The sequence below is a fragment of the Tursiops truncatus genome, chromosome 13 (genome assembly GCF_011762595.2).
Source record: "Tursiops truncatus isolate mTurTru1 chromosome 13, mTurTru1.mat.Y, whole genome shotgun sequence".
In the NCBI taxonomy this organism is placed as follows: domain Eukaryota; kingdom Metazoa; phylum Chordata; class Mammalia; order Artiodactyla; family Delphinidae; genus Tursiops; species Tursiops truncatus.
Window position 1 is genome coordinate 46,348,199 of NC_047046.1, and position 22,054 is coordinate 46,370,252.

General features: G+C 42.8%; 1 protein-coding gene and 1 long non-coding RNA gene across 2 annotated transcripts in view; one reads left to right on the forward strand and one right to left on the reverse strand.

The window, feature by feature from the left end:
* LOC141276196 (uncharacterized) overlaps positions 1-20,214 on the reverse strand; it is a 35,976-nt gene extending 15,762 nt beyond the window's left edge. The window contains exons 1-2 of the long non-coding RNA XR_012325366.1: positions 20,079-20,214; positions 19,540-19,604 (exon numbers count right to left, since the gene is read on the reverse strand). This is a non-coding gene — a long non-coding RNA (uncharacterized lncRNA). The remainder of the gene's footprint in view (positions 1-19,539; positions 19,605-20,078) is intronic.
* Positions 13,986-20,233, forward strand: TTR (transthyretin). The gene is given in 5 exon segments (XM_033836943.2): positions 13,986-14,065; positions 15,077-15,207; positions 18,734-18,801; positions 18,804-18,868; positions 20,126-20,233. Coding segments are annotated over 5 exon segments (441 nt in total). The 5' UTR covers positions 13,986-13,996.
* The last annotated feature ends 1,821 nt before the right edge of the window (positions 20,234-22,054 follow it).

A 22,054-nucleotide genomic window follows, 5' to 3' on the forward strand; every position in this document is an offset into this window, starting at 1 on the left:
AATTCCCTGGCGGTCCAGCAGTTAGGACTCCGTGTTTCCACTGCAGAGGGCACAGGTTCAATCCCTGATTGGGGAACTAAGATGCCACATGCTGCTCGGCCAAAAAATTAAAAGTTTAAAAATTAAAAAAAAATAGGGCTTCCCTGGTGGCGCAGTGGTTGAGAGTCCGCCTGCCGATGCAGGGGACACGTGTTTGTGCCCCGGTCTGGGAAGATTCCACATGCCGCGGAGAGGCTGGGCCCGTGAGCCATGGCCACTGAGCCTGTGCGTCCGGAGCCTGTGCTCCGCAACGGGAGAGGCCACAACAGTGAGAGGCCCACGTACCGAAAAAAATAAATAAATAAAGATTAAAATAAAAAAATAAAATAATAAAAAAGAACAGAGCCCCATTCTTGCATGGCCAGGAGGAGGGGACCACGAAGCTTCCTCATATTTCCCAGCAACCACAGAGGCAGCAGAGCTCCTCCCATTCCTTTGACCTAATTTATGACCTTGACTTTTACAAACTATCTGGCATGATATCCATGTCACATAGTGAAGCCCACTGAAATAAATGGACATCACTCGAATGTCATGATTATTACTCACATTTCTACATGATTCATAATCCAAGAGGCAACTACTAAGTTAATAAATATCCAAATTCTGACAGGACTTCCATATTTTATGATGTCAACGTTTGCATTTGGGCAAAAAGGCAACAGGTTTTCAGTTCAGGTATGATATAGTGATTCGTAGCCTAAAAGAGGGGAACTGGAAACGGACAGCCATGGACTTGCAACAAACAGAGCCAAAGTTTAAATTGCTTAAACAAAATCAAGGCAGGCCAGCCAACCCCAGACCCCATCCACCTCTACCGACTAGACCAGCATTTATGAATTACTATGTGTCAGTCACCATGCTGTGCTTCTTACCCATTATTGCATTCAACCCTCCCTAACAGGCAGATTATGCTATTCTTATCACTGTTTAGCAGATAAAGACATTAAGCCTCAAGGGTAAGAAAACCCGGGTAAATCACCTCGTAGGCAGCAAAGTCGGACTCAAACCAAGATTTTCGGACTCCAAAGTTCATGCATTGTCTACTATGCTACGTTGCCTCTCAAATAAAATAGTATTTCTTTGCTGAGCAGCCCTCACAGCCAGGGTCGGTGTGGACAGATTTGGAGATGGCCCCAGTATAAGAAAGTGGGGAGATGCTTAGAAGGCTTTAAAAAAGCGGTGGCACAAAAATTCAAACCGTCTCCTTCACACATGCCCCAGCCAGGTTTTTAAATCCATATGCCCTCAACTGGCCCTGATAACAAAGAGATTTCAAAAACCAAATATGAGCAGACGTGTCCCACTTACTCAAATTTGTGACCTTCTTAAAAAATGGACAGAGTCCTCAGTTTGGGGTTCTAAGTACAGTTGCCATGTCTATAGCCCTTGAGGTCTCTAGGTGGAGGCCAAGTCAGAGAAGGACTCTGGGGATGGATGGGCATGGAGCCAGGCGGGCGCTTACCTGTCTCGGGAGCTGCCTTGAGCCCCACAGGGCCCCCAAGAATGGGGATAAGAGATTGGGAACGCTGTGAGCTGCCTGCCACTGTGCAACTAGGAACACTGCTCTATTCTAACCAGCCAGCAGCAGCCCTTGTCTTCATGATGACTTTGGAGCTGTTCTCAGAACTAAGCAGTGGGGAGAAGGCTAAGTGGGGTTAAACATGACTCAGATAAAGCTATGGATAAATTTATTTTGTCTTTTATGAGAACATTTGTCCCAACTGAAGAATTACAGTGTTGGCATGAATATGCATTAAAAGAATAGAAGCTGAGTGTGTTCCAAGGGAGTTGCATTGACTATAGACAGCTGATGACATGGTTTCTTTCTCTAGAAGAATCAGCTCATTTTCAGAGTGACCTTGTAGTTTAAACTCTTGAAATGGAGAACACGATGAGCAACCTCCTCCGCTGAATTCATAAGTAAATAACACACGGCAGCACTGAACCACTATCTGCGTAACCCTTTTGCCTGTCGAAATCTGGGTTGGTCACTGTTCATGCATCAGCCCTCCCAAGCTACTAATATCTGCAAATAGTTCTTTCTTTACAGGTTAAAGACTCCCTAATTCAATAGTAGCCACATGTCATAGATCATTTGCTTAGCCACTCTCAACAGAGAACTTGGGTATGAAGGCAAGGAAGTTCTTATTTGCTTCATAGACACCTGGTCAAATGGATTTGTTTCTGAGCAAGGTTAGGGGAAGGTAGCCGTGTACCTGGTCACTAGCCAGCCTAGCCCTTTTAACGTGTCTAGCCAGCCCTGAACTCTGGTTAACTGAACCCATTGAGGATTTGTATTGTCTTTGTAGGTGTTCACAGAGCCCAAGAATACTATGACTCAAATTTGTGACCAACTGACCCCAAAATTTGACTCTTATTAAAAATAAAACTAAGGGGCTTCCCTGGTGGTGCAGCGGTTGAGAATCTGCCTGCTAATGCAGGGGACACGGGTTCGAGCCCTGATCTGGGAGGATCCCACATGCCGCGGAGCAGCTAGGCCTGTGAGCCACAGCTACTGAGCCTGCGCGTCTGGAGCCTGTGCTCCGCAACAAGAGAGGCCACGATAGTGAAGAGGCCCGCGCACCGCAATGAAGAGTGGCCCCCGCTTGCCACAACTAGAGAAAGCCCTTGCACAGAAATGAAGACCCAACACAGCCAAAAATAAATATAAAAATAAATAAAAGATTACTATTTTAAAAATAAATAAAATAAAACTAAGGATCCAGGAGGTTAAGTAACTTGGCCAAGGTTACCCAGCTAGGAGGTGGTGGAGCTGTTAAAGAAACCAGACTCTGGACTCCATGGCCCAACCTCACTCCTGTGCATGAGCTGATCCAAGACAATGGTTTTCAGACTTTCAGGCACATCAGAATCCCCTGGAGGCGTTGTTAAAACACAGATTGTTGGGCCCCACCCCCGGAGTTTCAGATTCAGTATTTCTGGGGTGGAACTCTAGAATTTACACTTCCTACTAAGTTCTTAGGGAATGTTGATACTGTTGGTCTGGAGCCAACACTTTAAGAACCACTGATCTAAGATGTGTGATAAGGAAGGAGAAATTGCCCTTGGACCCCAAAGACACAACAGATTCATTCAAAAACTCAGAATAAAGCGTTTGTTCCAGTTTCCAGATCTGTTCTGGGCTAAGTAAGTTAGGTGAAATCGTCTTCTAGAATGCACATTTTGGAAGCAATGAAATGTCAGGGCAAAAGCCTTCTGCCCATCCTGCTGAACCATAGTAAAGGAGTTTGAGATTTGAGTCTGGAATCAATGAATGAAGAAATGAATCCTCAGACAAATGCAGAAGACAGATAGAGGCCCATGGAAAATAATCAGGGTGAAGACGGCAGGTGAGCACAGGTGAGTGGGCAGGAAAACAAAGGTACTGGTCAGGGGCTAAAACGAGGAGCACTGAAGCTCAGACTCAGTCTGGCTCCATCTGGCATGTGTAATCAAGAACATGGAACAATGTTGGTGCAGCCCCTGTGGAAAACAGTATGGAGGTTTCTCCAAAAACTGCAAAGAGAACTACCATATGACCCAGCAATTCCACTCCTGGGTATCTATCTGAAAAAAATCCAAAAACATTAATTCAAAAAGATACATGCACCCCAATGTTCATAGCAGCATTATTTACAATCACCAAGATAATAGAAGTAACCTAAGTGTCCATCAACAGATGAAGAAGATGTGATACATACATACAATGGAATATTACTCAGCCTTAAAAAGGAATGAAATTTTGCCATTTGCAGCAACATGGATGGACTTGGAAGGTATTATGCTAAGTGAAATAAGTCAGACAGAGAAAGACAACTACTGTATGATACCATTTATATGTGGAATCTAAAAAATACAACAAACTAGTGAATATAACAAAAAAGAAGCAGACTCACAGATACAGAGAACAAACTAGTGGTTACCAGTGGGGAGAGGGAAGGGGAGAGGGGCAATACAGGGGAACGGGATTAAGAGGTACAAACTATGAGGTATAAAATAGGCTACAAGGATATATTGTACAATATGGGGAATATAGCCAATATTTTACAATAACTATAAATGGAGTCTAACCTTTAAAAATTGTGAATTCACCTGTAACATATTATACAGCTGTAACATATAATATTGTACAGCAAGTATACTTCAATTTAAAACATGTTTTTAAAAAAGAACATAGGAAAATGACAGTTAGATTGTTGATCTGCCATCAGAAATGCCAAAAGTTGGGTGTGAAGGGCAATGCAAGTTTTGGTTCACTGAGAGAGAAAGCAAAACCTACCTGCAACTGGAGGTGACTCTTCCTTCATTTACTGAATTATTTGGTCAGCATTTTTGGGGTGTTTCCTGTGTACCAGGCCCTACCATAGCTAAAGACTAGGACAGACAAAAAAATCAGAAGGCATTGCCTCTGTTCTCAAGGCACTAATGCTCCAGGAAAGAGAAGTTGTGAATACACAGCTCTGACAAATGGCATACATGTTTGAGGGAAAGAAGAAAGGTAACTTCTGCCTCGGAAAAATCTAGGTTTCAGGCTTCTCTTGTTCTTATCATCAACTAAATGTTACTTTACCCCAGAGTTCTATCCTCAGACTTCTTACTGTTAAAGTCTATCGGTGACTTCCAAATGCTGGATCCACCCCTCAGGCTCGGGACCCTGAATCTCCATCTCCAACCTGATTTCTCCCAAGCTCCATCTCCCAGGGTATCATTTCCAACTGTTATCAGGGCTTGGATGCCTGGATATCAACCCTTCAACCTCAACATGTCCAAAGCTAGATTCACTTTCTTTCATATTTCTAACTGAATAAGCCAATGAGTTTATCTTCTAAACAGCCTCCCAAGCTAAAGTACTTGAGTAGACCTTGGCTCTTTCCTCTCACCCATTTTCCGTTCGTGATGTCAGCAGAATCTCTTATTTCTACCTCCATCACTATTGCTCACCTGGCCTTTTCTCTCCATTACCATTATCTTCATCATCACTTCCCTGGGTTACTGAGACCACCTCCTCTCTGAAACCTCTGCCTCAAGTCTCACCTCTCCCTAGCGGGTTGCCTTTCACACACTAAGAAGACTCTGGGCAGCTCTGTTTGCTCCTTTGGGCAGTTAACAGGATGAGAAAGGGGTGAGGGCCCAGGGGTAGAATGTCACAGGATCTGTCCAAGGCCCAGCTAGTGTTTGAAGAACGATTGCTGTCAACAGAGATGGAGTAGAACCGAGTCTTGGCCATCTCTGAATGTCAGGCAAAGGACATTCGACTTTATTTAGCTGGCCATGGGGAGTGAGAGAAAACTTTTGAAGAGAGATGTGATGTAATCAGAGGTATGCATTAAGAAGATTAATTTGGCAGTAGCTTATAGAAAAGATTATATGGAAAATAGATTAGCAGGAAGGAGACTAATTAAGACATACTTGCAAAAGACTATGTGATGAGCAATGAAGGTTTGAATTCAGTTGGCAGCTGTGGAAACAGAAAGTAAGACATGGAGGAAATATTTTGGACATAGAAGTGCTATTACTTTTTGAAGTTTGGTGCCAAAGAGGGGGAGAATTCAAAAGTAACTCCTGAGGTCTTAGTCCTAACCAACCGAGCAGAGTAATGTCACTTGGAGAAAGAGTGATGGGGGAGGGGAGAAGGAGGGAGGTGATAGGCGATATGGGGCTCACATTTAGTCATGTTGTTGGAGGCCTTATTGGGATGCCCAGAGAGGCAGGAGATCAGGGGACAGATGAGTCAGGCCAGAAAATGGAGCTGGATGTTCTTACTCAGAGGATATAGAGCAGCTGTAGAGGAAAGGATCAAGATGAAAGGCTGCTGGGATACCTCTGGGTTTAGAGATGACAAGAACCTTTGGAGTAAAAACTATCTTGTAAGAGGGAAGTAGCAGGGAAACCAGACTGTCATCACTGCCGCGCGTGATAAGAAGGGAGAAGTGACTACTCTTTAGTGGTGATGGGAACGGAAGGATGGGAGGGAGGTGTCACATTGGGTGACGTGAGTTAGTTTTCAGGCATAAAGGAAGGAAAGAGGTGGGGAGAAGAGTAGGTAATGGATAATCTTAGAAGAAGACAAATTGATAAGATCAAGATCAAAGTGGGAACATTAGTCTAGAAAGGTGAAAAATGGGGGGGGTGGTTTAGAAAAAATCATGAACTCTCTCCTGAATGGGGGGATGAAAGCAGGAGGGTCACGGAATAGCTCATAGTAGAAATGAAGGTTAAAAGTTTAACACTAAATTAAAAATACCTAGAAATGGAAACAAGGAATCAGTAAGATTTGAATATGGATATAAGAATAATAGAGCTGAAATGAGGGTTACACAAAAATTAAATGAATTTTTTGAGGACATGATCAAGATAATTCTGTCACTTTTCCCTGAAGCAAGCTTAGCACATTGCCACCTTCCATAGGTGTCCTCCAATCAGATGGTGAGGGGACACTCGAATGGAGAAATGGCAGAAGATTAAGGAGAAGAGGTATCTAGGGTGCCTGGTGAGAGAGACACTGAAGACTGACCATGGGACACAGGCTGGGAGGGAAGGAAACACATCCCCAATGGGAGTGATGAGGGCTCCAGGGTTTCTTGGTAGATGGGAAATTTGGTACCACTAAAGAAAGCTCAAGGGAAATGCAGTCACTGGAGAGACCAGATTTCAGTTAAGATGAAGAGGTAGACAGAGCACTTGGGACACCAGCTAAGTGGAGTTTGGGCACAGGAGGATTGAAGTTTTCTGGAACTCAGTGGAAGGAACGGGCAGGGGTGTGATCTAAGTGGCAGTGAGCACGAGTGAACAGAAAAGCTGAAAAGGAAGAGAAGAGAGAGGAGTTTGCACCTGTAGGGATGCAGGAGAGCAAGACGATTTGTAGGTTAACCCCTTTTGCTCGTGTAGTAGGTCTCGAGGTCAAGTCAACTGGAAAAATCAATCATACTTCTGCATCTTTAAGTGATGAAGCAGATCGACCTAAGAATTCCCCCATTGTTACATTCTCACGGCCCAGTGGTCCAGGATGGCCTCTTCCAGGACACTAAGGACCTTGTTTTGGGAAAACATGGCTGCTGCTAGGACATCTGACTTGTGTTAAACTTGCATTTCTCCCTGGCCTCTGCCTTTAAATATTCAAATGACTGCTCTTTCCATAAATGAGAACTTCGGTTTACTTGGCTGTTGTTTTAGTTCACTGCCTTCTGTCTTTCTGTTGAGGAGCACCTGTCTAATCTTCTCAGGTTCTAAATACTGGAGAACCATCTACCACTACATCTTCAACACCCTATTCCTCTGGTCTCTGCCTGCTTAGCACTGTCTGTTGTATCCGTCCCTTCCTTCTAGGTGACACCACACCAGCCCGACTACTATTGTTGACATTGTAAGAGGGGCTTTTGCTAAGATCGGTGTCTCCTGGTGGACCCCAGCTGGCCATCTCCCTAGGGGGCATTTCCTGGGTGAATTTGCCAATTCATATGGGCTGGCCAATGTCCAAAGTCAACTGTGCAGGCTCAGAACCACCGTTTCATCTGAAATCTCAGAGATGGACTCTCGCGACCAAGCTCACAAAGACTGAAATATAAATGAGAATTCAGTGTAGTGACATCCCATAAAAAACCTATCAGCCCCACAGGCCAGAATGACGGATAATTTCTGTACTTCTGTGGGAAGTCTTTGTGACACTCTTCCCTACACCAGGGAAAATCCTGTTTGTAAAACTATAAATCTTCATGCCAAACAACAAATATTACAACTTCCTTTTTTTTTTTTTTTTTTTTTTTTTTTTTTGTGGTATGCGGGCCTCTCACTGTTGCGGCCTCTCCCTTTGCGGAGCACAGGCTCCGGATGCGCAGGCTCAGCGGCCATGGCTCACGGGCCCAGCCACTCTGCGGCATGTGGGATCTTCCCAGACCGGGGCACGAACCCGTGTCCCCTGCATCGGCAGGCGGACTCTCAACCACTGTGTCACCAGAGAAGCCCACAACTTCCCTTTTACTTCCTTCAACTGCTAACGAATCTCAGGGATAACTTCCATTTTCTCACTTTGTATATGCTAGTAGATTCCATGAGATTACAGCCATGCCATGCTGGCCTGGGGTCCATTCCATCTCTTTCCTCAGAGTTCTTAACCTCATTGTATGTAAAATTAAATACAGTACAAAGGAACTCAATAACACTGAAATGACACTTTAAAATATTTTTCAAATTGTGATATAATATGTGTGCATCTTTATTAATTACAAAATCTAGCACTGGGTCTAATAACTACCATAACTTCAAAGTAGTGATGAGCATAAAGAATATTTTAAAAGATATCCACCCAGTAGATGTATATGAAAATATATGTGATTTCTATTGGTGACAAAGTCACAGGTACTGCTAATAACTACTTTTGGTTTGTTGTCTACATTTATAATTTAAGGAAATGCTGAATTTCAGTCAGGGATTTGTATAAATAAAGATGTAATTTTTTCCCATCCAATATCACAGGTTTTCCGAATTTTACCCACAGACACCAACAGTTTGTGGACCCCAGGTTAAGAATCCCTATTAAGATGACTTGGCATGTCTCTGCTTTTCTACATTACATGCTGGTTTTATAATGTGTTTCTCACATCACAGTTTCTAAGTTCTTTAGGCAATTCATTCCAGTCTATATATACTACCTACAGTTCTCAGATACATTCTCCATCTTTTTAAGAACATGAGATAATCATCAAAAACTGGAAACTGAAGTATCCACCAAATGCTGAATGGATAAACACATTGTGGTATATCCATTCAAATGAGTACTACTCATAAATTAACAGGAAAATTAATGAAACATGCAGCAACATGGATGAAGAAAAAGAATTATATTAACACAAAGAAGGCTACAAAAGGCTAATCAAAAGGCTACATACTGTATGATTCCATTTATATGGTTGCCTGCATGGGCAATAAAAGAATGGGAAACAAAGGAAAAGGCTTTTTCCATATTTATTCAGCCATCCCCGGAGGAAAGACACACTAGATAAGACAGAAACAAGCATTCCGAGCACAAGAAAACTGTAGTCTGTTGTGAAGTAAGGAAATTTTCTAGGCTCTCCCGTAGGCTGGATGAAATAGTCTCAAAAAATTAGTCAAGTCCCTTTGCTCTAATTCCTTGCTTACTCAGCAACCATCTGACTATTAATTAAATTGGTATTATGGTTTTAAAATGAAGCTTTTACGATTATCTTACTATTAATGGAATCCTCAGGGCTTAGTCACCTCAAGGGGAGCTGACGAAATTGAATTCTTCAGCCTGCAAAGATCCAGGGCCCCAAAACACTGTCTTCCCCCCCTACCCATCCCCCTCCTTCATGAGACCCAGTCCAAACTCCTGGCCAACCAACTCTCCACTCTGGCTAATCAGCTTACTCACAAGAATATTAGTGGGCATTTCAGGGTCAACAGATCACTGGCTAGCAGTTGACATGCACCCTCAGAAAATAAATGAAGAAGAAAGAATTTATCTATGATATTTTTAAAAATTAATAGATAAACTTGTCCCTTAGAAGGGAGACGGCAGAAGAACTTTAAACAGAGAGCAGTCCTGAGCTGTTCATTAACTACCACATATTTCTGTAGTAAAAGGAGGAATAGCATCATCAAATGAGTCTCTTTTTTACCTCAGCTAAACATCTAGGCTTCAGCCCCATGCTCAGAATGTGAAGAAAAACAGTACATGGCTAAGAAAAGACATACATTTATAGCAGAAATGTTTCACTACTGCACCTTTGTTTTCTGGCGCTTGATCCTACTGCTGTTGATATCCGCCCTACAGAACACTGTTTCTACAGCAACCACTTAAGGCTCCAGGAATGTGGTGACCCTTGACCTTAATTCATCCCTCTTGGTGGACCTCATGTAACCATCTTTCTAAAAGAGCTTTCACAAACTCAGATAAACACGGAAAGGCAGGCCCTCTTATCTTTGGGAGTTTATGTTTATCCTTATAACCCTCTTTCATCACAAGTTGCTTGTCAGGTAAGAAACATTGGACTTTTCTTGTATTTGTCACTGCCATTTGTTCCATACCAGCATTCCTTTGACCAAGAATGCATTCCCACTCTCTTCATTTCTTCCTTCCTCCTCAGCTTTGCTCTTCTCTCACCTAAAACACCATAAGCTTCTTCTCCTGAGGCTCTCTTACTTTTACTTCACATTTATCTACATTTGCTCTTAGGTCTCTGGCAGAATTTTCTCTTCTTTTTATATTAAAAATCGTCTCTATCTCTGTAAGTTATTGATGATCCCACAATCAGATTCGGGATGCTCCCTGTACTCTCACTTTCCCTCTACTTCCTTATCTTGTTCAAGTTCAAATTCTGCTAATGATTTCCAGGTCAATGATAGTTCAGAAGACAAGCAAGTCAAAGTGGCCAAGGGCATGAGGCTTGGAGGGTGTGCTACTGCAGTGAATAACGGAATCTACTATTAGGGGGTGTAAATGGATGGAGTGGGGGTGTAACTAACATGAGGAGATAGATCAGGCATAAATATAAGTTCCTGTATTTAGGTGAAAATTCATAAATGGTAACCGCAGGAGGATATCACCTCACACCTGTTAGAATGGCTATCATAAAGAAGAAAAGAGATAATAAATGTTTGCAAGGATGTAAAGAAAAGGGAATCTTTGTGCACTGTCGCACTGCGGATGGAATGTAAATTGGTACAGCAACTATGGAAACAGTATGGAGTTTCCTCAAAAAATGTAAAATAGACCTAGCATACAATCCAGCAATCCCACTTCTGGCTATATATCCAAAGGACATGAGAAATGGCTCTCCAAGAGATACCTGCACTCCCGTGTTCAGCATTATTCACAACAGCCTAGATATGGAAACAGCCTCAGTCTCTGTCTAGGGGTGAATGGATAAAGAATCTGTGGTATGTATGTACACAATGGAATATTATTCAGCCATGAGAAAGAAGGGAATCCTGCCATTTACAACAACATGGATGGACCTCGAGGGCATGGTGTTAAGTGAGATAAGCCAGACAGAGAAAGACAAATATTGTATGACCTCACTCATATGTAGAATCTAAAAAAGTTAAACTCATAGAAACAGAGAATAAAAAGTGGTTGCCAGGGGCTGAGGGGTGGAAGAAATAGGAGAGTTTGGTAAAAGAGTACAAACTCACAGCTGTAAGATAGATAAGGTCTGAAGACCTAACGTAAAACATGGTGACTATAGTTGATAACACTGTCTTATATAATTGAAGTCTGCTAAGAGAGTAGAACTTAAATGTTCTCACTAAAAAAAAAAAAGATAAATATGTGAAGTGATGGGTGTGTTCATTAACTAGATGGTGGGAATCCTTTCACAATGTATACATATATCAAATCACCACTATGTACACTTTAAATATCTTAAAATTTCGTTTGTCAATTATACCTCAATAAAGTTGAAAATAAGATTCATAAATGAAAAAAGCAGAGATGATGGATAATATATGGTGATTTTTGATCATCGCGACCAAGAGGTCATGACGGGTAGTGTTATGTTGCGGGGAATGTGGTCGCAGCTATTACAGTTACACATGCGTTCAGGATGCATCATTTGCAGTAGAGCATCTTCCAAAGAAGGTTACTGTCTCAAAGTCCCGTGTACTGGCCTGATTCTACCTGGAGCACGTATCCAGTTCACAGCATCACATTTGAAAAGAAGCACTGACCACCGATGGGAGTGTATCAGAGGAGGAAGTTCTGGGTGATAAGGATTCTGGGAAACGTGTCTGAAAAGGAATCATTCAAAGAAGTTGGAATGTCTATTTGGCAAATAGGAAATAAGCTGTCACTCATCACTCAAATGGCTGTCAGGAGACCAGCAATTTCAAACTCAAATTTCCAGGAGGCCAGGCAGGAACATAGATGAGAGAAACGAGACATGTATAAGGAGAGAAAAGAGCTCAAGTGTGAGAGTGCCACTAGAGATGCTACCTAGCCTCAGAGTCGAAGGAGAGGCCTGGTTGTTGTGATGTCTGAGAATGACAGCCTGAAGATTACCGTCACATGTGAGAATAGGCCTAATGCTACATCCTTTTCTGCTTTCTCAAGAGAAGCCAGAAATCCACATTTTCATGCAATATGTCTCAATTTTTAATTTTAACAACTATTTCAAAAAAATTTTAAAGACAGATTCCTCAGGCCAAACATAACATGTCTATGGGCTGGTGGCAGCCCAGGGTTGCCAGGTCATGATGTCTATGGGACACATTTCTTGGTTTTAACAGAAAGTAGCGCAAAGATGCATAGATAGAAGATTGACTTGGGACATGAGAGCACGTTCGAATGTTTAGAATTCACAGTCAGAAAACAGACTCTCCACCCAAGCTCTGAGCATTGGGAAATAGTCCAGAGAATAGTAGATGACAATATATGAAAGATATAAAAGAAAGGATTTTCTCCTTAGCAGAGATGTTGAACTAAATTATAATTATACTTTATACCAGAATAGTGGCTTACAGGTTATCAAGCGCTTTTGTATTATCTAATGTAAAAAGTTATTAGAATAGTTCTTTGAAGTAGAAAAGTACGTATTTCTGTTTTACAAATGCATGAGCTGGGTATCTGAGATATTACATAATTCACAGAAGGTCACCCTGCAAACCGGGCAAGAGAATTAGGACTCAGGTCATCAAACTTCAAATTCAAAACTCTTTCCAGTGCTACTTCAGAGTCAGACTCTAAGGCTATGAGATACCATTCCTAGCTATGCTCTGAACTGGATTTGCTCCTTTGTTGTTTTTCTGTGGTCAGTTTCCTCCCCTGCACATTTCCGTATTCCTGGAATGTCTTCCTGTCCCTTACACTACTCCCTGAAAGCCCTTATCCTTCACCACCTCTTGTCCAGTTTCTTCCAAGCTGTCACCTAAAGGAATGCTCCCCCAACTCTCTGTGCTCCAAACTGGACTCATCCTTGACACGTGATTGTCCAAAATTTTTGTCTATCTTCTTTGCATCTTCTACATATACGTCTTTATCAGGACAAAACCTGTCTTAACCCATAACAAAGCCACATGCACTTGTGTGCACACACATACACCCAAGAGCTGGTACTTGATCAATGAATCATCAAATGATTATAATTGCTGTACTTGTAAACTGGTCAGGAGAAAGAGAACCTTTTGTCAACCATGGCTTCTAATTCTCACAGCCATTTCTACTTCCTTCCGGAAACTTTGATTCTGACAAAAGCCAGCTGGGTAGCCTTGTTTCTGCACATTCAGTGCAGGAGAGGCCATAAAAAATATCTGGTTCTTTGTATTTCAGGCTCGTGGATGCCAGTTTGAAATGTGTCATTATTCCTTGGGTCGAGAACCTTGTCTCAGAAGAACACAAAAATCATGGAGAAATTCCTAAGTTAAGCTTCCAAATGACTTAGTTTGGCTGAAACATAGGTTTTTCAAATGTAAGCACTGCCAAAGGTTTCTCCTCGTTGACTCATGGATATAGCTCGAGTGCAACGATGCTTTCTGGTGCACTATATTTAAGCCTGTGTAGCCAAATGTCATTCCATGTGAAATAAGTTATTACAGTTTGCATCGATCATTTAAAATGAATGATAAAATGTATAGAAAATGGAAAACATGCATAGAAATAATAGGTAGGGAGGAATAAAATCTCCAGGAATGTTGCTGCATCCAGCCATGCATGGAGAAGGGTATTTTTGTTTGTTTTGATTGTTTTGTTTTGGTGATCTAGCTGGTCAAATGACCTGTTAAGAATATTTCATAGAGCTAATGTTCTGACGCTCTAATCTGTCTAGGCAAGTTTCATATTTGTGTGGGTTACTTATTCTCCCTTTGTTGACTAAGTCAGCAGTCAGAATCAGCAGGTTTGGAGTCAGGTTGGCAGGGCTCAGGAGGCTGGCTGGGGAGAAGTGAGTATAAAAGCCCGAAGCTGGGAGCAGCCCTTCTCAGAGACCCACCAGTCCTCGGCAGAATGGCTTCTTCCCGTCTGTTCCTCCCTTGCCTCGCTGGACTGGTATTTGTGTCTGAGGCTAGCCCTGTGGTGAGTGTTCGACTCTTTGAAATCCTTTCATGTGTCTCCTGTGGACGAAGTAGAAGGGACTCCTTCCTGCTTTGCCAACCAGCTTTTGTTAGTAGGGCCAGGGCACCCAGCATCTATTTTTAAACATCATTGATTCAAACTTCAAAAACAATGAAATTCTGCAGAGCTCACTGAACTGGGGCTTGGATCCTGGGCGCTCTCCTTTATGGCTTTGCAGTGGTGCCTCAATTTCCTCAGATAAATGGTAGAAATAAAGATCCGATATTCCAGAAGCTGTTACTATTGAGTTTTCAGAAGCTTGACATTTGGTAAAGTTGATTTCCCTTTAGCTAATCAAAAAGTATGTAGTGATTAACCTCTGAAAGGCTTGGCAGACAATGTTCTAGTCAGATATCTAACTCTTAAATCCTGAGAATTCCCTGGTGGCCCAGTGGTTAGGCCCCAGCCCTTTCACTGCTGCGGGCCCCGGGTTGACCCCTGGTTGGGGAACTAAGATCCCCCAAGCTATGCAGTACAGCCAAAAAGAAAAAGAAAAAAAATTCTTAAATCCCCTAGGAGAATTAACTAAAACTCTAAAAAGGGTCATGAAATCATCTGACATTATTTTACAGCGACTAGTAAGAGGGAATCACTACAGCAACAACTGAGTAAAATGCTCTCAGGAAAAACTATTTAGTCCCATGGCACAGTACATCTTTGCAGTAATTCCACTCAGATGACAAGGCTTACTGAAGCAACTGTTCTCAGAGGGCCTATTTGCTCCCTTCAAGTTCATTATACACGCCCCCCGCTGGAGCACAGCATGTCCAGAGGCAGAAACCATTCCTTCTTTGGAGACAATCACGTCTTTGCTACACTGAGTGAGGGAAGCTCATTAACCATCAACACTTCCGTAGCTGGAAATGGGATTCGCGTGTCCTTTCTGCCTCCTCCAAATCGAAGGTCACAAAGGACGCATCCTGTCACTCTGACCAACTTTGTTGACTTGTCACTTGTTTTCTCTCTGCCCAGGGCTCTGGTGAATCCAAGTGTCCTCTGATGGTCAAAGTCCTAGATGTGGTCCAGGGCATTCCTGCTGTGAACGTGGGCGTGCAAGTGTTCAAAAAGGCTGCTGACGAGACCTGGGAGCCGTTTGCCTCGGGGTGAGCTGCCCGGAGAACCCAGATGGAGGACTTGGTTATACCTTCCCGTTCCCCCGCCACTTGTTAGAGAGAGGGGCTCACATTGTTACCAGAAGGGGGGCCCCTTCCAGGGCCCGAGAGTGGGCTCTCATCTAACACTCGGAAATGAATTGTCCGAGGAGACGCACGTGCTGACAAAGCAGAGACTTTACTGGGAACGGGCGCCCGGGTGGAGAGCAGCAGGGTAAGGGAACCCAGGAGGACTGCTCTGCCACGTGGCTCGCAGTCTCAGGGCTTATGGTGATGGGGCTAGTTTCCGGCTGTCTCTGGCCAATCATCTTGCTTGTGCCCATATTTGGCCTGACTCAGGATCCTTCCTGGTGGCAGGCACATCTCTCTGCCAAGATGGATTCTAGCTCGAGGGTTTCTGGGAGGTCGGCAGGACCTATGGGCTCCTCCCTCCTTTTGGCCCCTCTCGGGTTCTCCCGATTAGTTTTCTGAGGCAGTGCCGTGTTCCTTATCAGGACCTCCTGTTGTGAGACAACTCATGCAAGCAGTTATTGTCGTACCTGGCCAAGGCGGGCGGTTTCGGTCAAAGGGTCCCTAACAACATCATTCACTAAAGGTCCACCAAGTAAACTGAAAATGTGGGCAGAGGGAAGGTGGATTCTGAGAAGGATGCCCTCTTGCCTTGTTCAGCTGCAAGTGACCAGGATCCTGAACAGCATTCCGGGCAGCTTCCTACTCCCCCCTACACTTCACCACATTTTGGGGTCATGAACCACATGAAAAGGGTGATGAAAACTATGAACTCCATGCCCAGAAAAATACACATATACACACATACAAAAACGTGTATATAATTTCAGGAATTCCAGATGCCTTGATGCCCTTGCATAACACTCCTTGTCTTTGAATGTTAGGAAAGATGTAGAATTTGTGTTGATTTATTAATGAAAGGAATGGAATCGAGGGGCTGCATGGAGGAGGTGACTGTCTGTAGTGTATCTGGATCATCCAGAGTCCAGAGCTGTTGTCTAGCAAACCCTGGTGGAGCATCTACTCTGTGAGGCTGGGGCTATCGAGCTCCATAAGAAAAGACACAGAAGAGAAAGACACATGACAGCAAGCACAGCCACAGATCAGCGTCACCATGCCCCACCGCTGGGAGCCCAAATGACTTCTCATCTTCACCAGACGCTCTATAACTTTCACAGAGTTCTTCCACCTCCACTAGCAAGAGTTTCAAAGAAAATGCACATTAGTAAAATCTAAACCAACCAACGAAAAGAATGAACAACGAAGAAACATTCAGTACCAAGCGATACTGCTAAGTGTTTCTGTCCCCTGAGAAGAGAGTTTCTGTGGGTTTTCAATGAATCCCAAGAATCACATGATGATTCTTGAAATAGAATTTTTTCTTTTTTTTTTTTACACATGATGATTCTTCATCCATCATTGGGAAGGTCATTTTCTTTAGTGTGGTTTCCACTCAGTTTTTATTTGTTAGTTCACTTATGTTTCTATAAAATGCCAAGAACACTGTGGAAATGCCAAGTTAAGAGAATATTCTAAGCATGAGACAGGACGGATGCCAAAAACATTCAGATGAAAATAAATAAATAAATAAATAAAAAGAAAAAAAAAAAACAACATTCAGATGTTTGTGGGAATTTTTTTTCTGATGATAAGACAAAAAAGGGAAATCCAATATTTTCTTCCTGGCAAGGAAGAAAGAGTCAATAAAGACAACTTCCATTTTTACCTGTCTTAGTTTTTGCTATCTAATGGAGAGTGATTTCTAACACCAGCCATTGAGCAGGTACTTACATGGAAACAGAAATTGCCTAGTTTAAAAACAAAAAGGAGTTACCTAGTATTTGTTGACGGCAAAGAGTTACCAAGGAGCTTAATCATATAAACAATGAAAAAGTCAGATATGGGTTTCTCCTTGTATTTTGGGGTTCCCATCATGTGTACAAATGATACCGCCTCTGGAAGATACCCTCACACAACAGGGGAGAGAAGTGAGGCCCCCAGGTTCCCCAAGGGAACCCCAGTCAGAGAAGCTTATGGCCACTTCCAGGGGTAGTTACGAACCTTCGCCCAAACACCAACCCTGAATCGTAATGACTTTTTTTTTTTTTAATGTTAACTGTCTGGCAATTAGTCTGCTAAAACCTAAATTGGAACATGTAGACACAGAAGTACGTTGAAAAGATTTTTAGCTTTCGGGAAAGGAAACCCATTGCAATAAAACGTCAAACAGTCTTTTCAACTGACAGCAAGAACTACTCTCAGTTTTCTACGTATGAACAAAATCCCGTCACATCAAATTATCCAACAAGTTAATAAAAACAAATTTTCCTGAAACTGCACATCATTTAAGTCCTCCAAATTAGCAGCTGTCAGCTCAATCTGCCCTTGGTGGTTCCCGGGGACTATGGACCCGTCAGTCAGGCTGGCTCTGCTGCAGGCTACCTGGGTGCCAGGTGGGCCCCAGGGAGGTCACAGCTTCAGTAACTGCCTTCCTGAGTGGCCTGGGCTGTCCCTCCTCCCCCACCATGATGGTTAGAGCTTCTTTGACCTTCCCACGCCTCACCCACAAGCCCCAAGTTAGCCCAGTTCAAACACTTCCCTGAGTTTCTAGATGTTCCTCTATCTCCTGCCATTGGCCTGGAACCAGGTTTTCATCTACAATTTCCCCCTCAAAACACTGAGGGGACAAGGCCCCTTGCTGGGGAAGCCGTTTACTCTCCTCCTTACTTTGTACTGTATGGGGAAGCGGCCAAAAATGTGTTTTTTGTTTATTAGTAATGGGTCCTGTTGGACTGAATGACTTAAGAATGTGTCTATTGCAATTAAAAGAGGTATCGTGTTTATATTAATGCTTTAAAGTTTGGTTACTCTGGGAGCATCAGTTTACAGGAGTGTAAATAGATGATAATGAATGCAATGAAGGATCCCACGTTAAAAGTGTACCTCTCTAGAAAACGTCAGTGTGGTTTTTTTTTTCTTTTTTTTTATTGGAGCAAAATTGGTTTACAATGTTGTGTTAGTTTCTGCTGTACAATGAAGTGAATCAGCTATACGTATACATATATCGCCTCCCTCTTGGACCTCCCTCCCACCCCCCATCCCAGCCATCTAGGTCACCACAGAGCACCGAGCTGAGCTCCCTGTGCTATACAGCAGGTTCCCACCAGCTATCTATTTTACACATGGTAGCGTATTTATGACACAAGGTAGTGTATTTATGCGTAATGACTTTTTTGAAGTGAAACCTCATAAGAGAAAAAATCTACAATGAGCTTTTTGAAATATTCCTGACAAATTTCCTGTCAGTTAATTTTACAGTTACTAGAATTTTCCCTGTCCTGACCTAGTTGAGAAAAAAAAAAAAATATATATATATATATATACACACATATATATATAATCACATACACAAACTGCACTTGTGTGTGTGCATGTGTGTGTGGTGTCACCTCAAAATGGCATTTATTCTCTCAATGCCTAACTTAACGTGGACTTTTGCACCTTCTAGGAAAACCAGTGAATTTGGGGAGCTCCATGGGCTCACAACAGATGAAAAACTTGTAGAAGGAATATACAAGTAGAATTAGACACCAAATCCTACTGGAAGTCACTTGGCTTTTCCCCTTTCCATGAATAGGCAGAGGTGAGTGGATGGATGCTTGTGTTGTTTTCAATTTTTTGTTTGTTTTCAATCCCAGAAAATGCACCGTTTGCACTTTGCACCCCTTGGAAAAGTCGGAAGGAACGTACTGTACTAGCACAGCTTCCCTTTCCCATTTCTACAATCAAAAATCCACAAAACTCTGAAAAGCAAACTTTTTCTCTCTTTGATGATAACTCATTTAGTAACATGACCTGAACTTACAAGATGCTCTTTAGAGATTTCATTCCTTCCACTGAATCCTATTGTTTGTCTGCTGAAGAAATATTAATATGTTGGATTATTAGGCAACCCTCCAGACCCCACTTAGGGTGTCACACAGCAAAAAATAAGTGCATCATTTTAATTCTCTAAAATCTGACAATTTTTTCATTCCAAAACACATCTGGCTTCCAGAGGTTTGGATAAGTGATTTCGGACAATGCATACAGAGACAGTAAATTCATAATAATAATAGCAACACAATAGATAACAGTTTTCAAGCATATACTACCACTGTTTTCTATATTTAACCTACGTGATCTTTGTAAACAACCCATTGGAGCCATTCCTATTATTATCCTTACTTTACAGGTGAAGAAAGTAAGGCCCAGGGAAGTTAAACAACTTGCCGAGGTCACGGGGCCAGTAAGGGGAAGAGCAGTAATATTTACCACCAGGGCCCAGGCTGGGTTTAGCCTCCAGGTGTGCCTCAGCTTTCTTCCTGTGAGAAGTCACGCTAGAAAAAATAATAATAATAAAAATAAAGCCACATTTGTAACCCTTGTTTCACACTCTACTCCTCTGCCTATGAGGTAGTGGGAACCTCAAAGTTATCCATGGGCCCAATCTCCTTGTCTGTAATAATTCCTTAAGTCGTGTTAAACAGATGGCTGCCGTGGAAATAGAATCCAGACATGTCGGTCAGCGTTAAAGATCAACTAATTACGTGAGCAATTAGGAGCTCTGTGATTTCCCTCGGTCAGGTTAGGGCCACCCTGATTTTTAGTGTGAATCTGACAAAAAAAGAGAGAGACCTGATTATACAGGCGGGAGTAAAGAATCTGGTGGAAAGGGCTGCACAAGGCTCCAGCGGCTTAGCTGGCCAGCATATTTGGAGTTTTGCCTTTTGCTCACACTGCTCCAGAAAACAAAATAAGAAAGTAAAACTAATGTCTTTGGACTTGGAGTGGTCCCTCTGTCTGTGACTCACATTTGGAGGCTCTGCTGAAAAGCAATCCGGTCCGTGTGCCCTCCTAGGTGGTGTTCACAGCCAACGAGTCTGGCCACCGCCACTATACCATCATGGCCCTGCTCAGCCCCTGCACCTACTCCACCACGGCCCTCATCAGCGGCCCCAAGGAGTGAGGGGCACCTGCTTCGGTGGACCTGCAGGATGAGGGACAGGACTTCGTGTAACCAACAGCATTCCATTTTTATTAAAGCAGGGCTCTCACTTTATAGGCTATGTTAGAAACTCGGGCAGAGACAATAAAACATTCCTATTAAAGCACTTCCCATCTCACCATTTGATCTTGCTTTTTTTTATTCCCCTGTTGTCCTCTCGAATTAAAAAAAGGAACCAAATTTGACAGAAATGCAAAGGAACTCAAAGAACATCTCCGGCTGAACTCTGGGGGAAATCCAAATTTCCAATGTTTTCCAAGCTAAGCACATATTCGACCTCGTTCGCAGCTATTAAAAACACACATTCTGAAAATGAGAGAGCTTTCTTTTCCTCTCACCTTTGATGAATAGAAAAAGGCAAATTCTAAGGGTCCTCTTCTTTATTATGTGCATTTCCTTTAAGTGCTTCGCTGATTTCAAGAGTAGCCCAGCTCCACCGGGACAGACTTACAGTGACTCAAGCCCTCTAATCTGGTTCAAAATGACCAGAGCCCACAGGCAGCTGACTTGGGGATGTGATCAGAGAACCCTCGCACCCCCAACTCACTTGGACTAACCCGAAATTCATGTACTGAGAGATTGCTGTACGCCAAGCATTCCTTTAGATGCTTTGAACCTAAATAAGATCCAGTGCCTGCGTAAAAAGCGCTCACATTCTTTTAAGAAGATAACTATGTCAACGTGATTTGACAAGGGCTATGGCCCAAGGCACCATACCTTGGCAGGAGGGTGGGAAAGAGGGATAGCAAACAGCCTGGAGAAGTCAGAGAGGGACTCGGAATAAGTTGCACTTGTTTGAAATTTGACTCTTAGCCATTTATCGGGTAGAAAAGGAGGACGTATTCTAAGTAAGGAGAGCAGCGATTGCAAGAGCAGGCCAAGGGAAAGAGCTTGATAAATTGAGAGAACAGATGGGGGATTAGAATATTGGATCGTAGTGGGTATTGAGGTGCACTAGGTTGTGCTACTGTAACAAACAACCCCAAATCTCTGTGCCTGAACACAAAGTTTATTTCTCATGAGTGTGAAGTCCAGTGCAGAAGTTCATGTTCTGGTGACCCTCCACATGGAGGTGGCTTTCCTCCACATGGTGACTCAGGGCCCCAGTTTGATTTATTTTGTGGCTTCAAGGGACACCTAGTCAGCAGGCTGGAAGAAGAAATTATGGTATTAGCTACCTCTGCACTGAAGTGTCACACATGATTCTCCCTGACATTTCACAGGCCAGAACTAGTTACACGGTCCCATTCAGATGCACTGAGCAATATGGTCCCCAGCTGAGAGTCATTTCCCAGAACAACTCTACAGTCTGGAAAAAAGCACTAATCTGTGTTGGTCAACAACCATCTCTGTCACAGTAGGGCTGGGAGTGGTGGGAAATGAGGCTGGAGTGGAGGCTGATGGCCCTGATGTCACCTTGATTTGGGGCTTCTACCCTCCAGAACTGAGAGAGAGAACCATGTGTCTCTGCCTTCCTATGGCTGCCTTCTTACTGGATTATAATCTCTTTTATTTTTTAAATATACATTTTATTGTGGTAAAAAAACACATAAAATTTATCATCTTAACCATTTTTAAGTGTTCAGTTTGTAGTGCTAAGTATTTTCACATTATTGTGAAACAGATCTCCAGAACTTTTTCATCTTGCAAATCTGAAACTCTATACCCATTAAACAACAACTCCCCTTTGCCCCCTCCACATGGCCCCTGGGGACTACCATTCTGTCTTCTGTGTCTACGAGTTTGACTACTTTAGATCCTCATATAAGTAGAATCAAACAG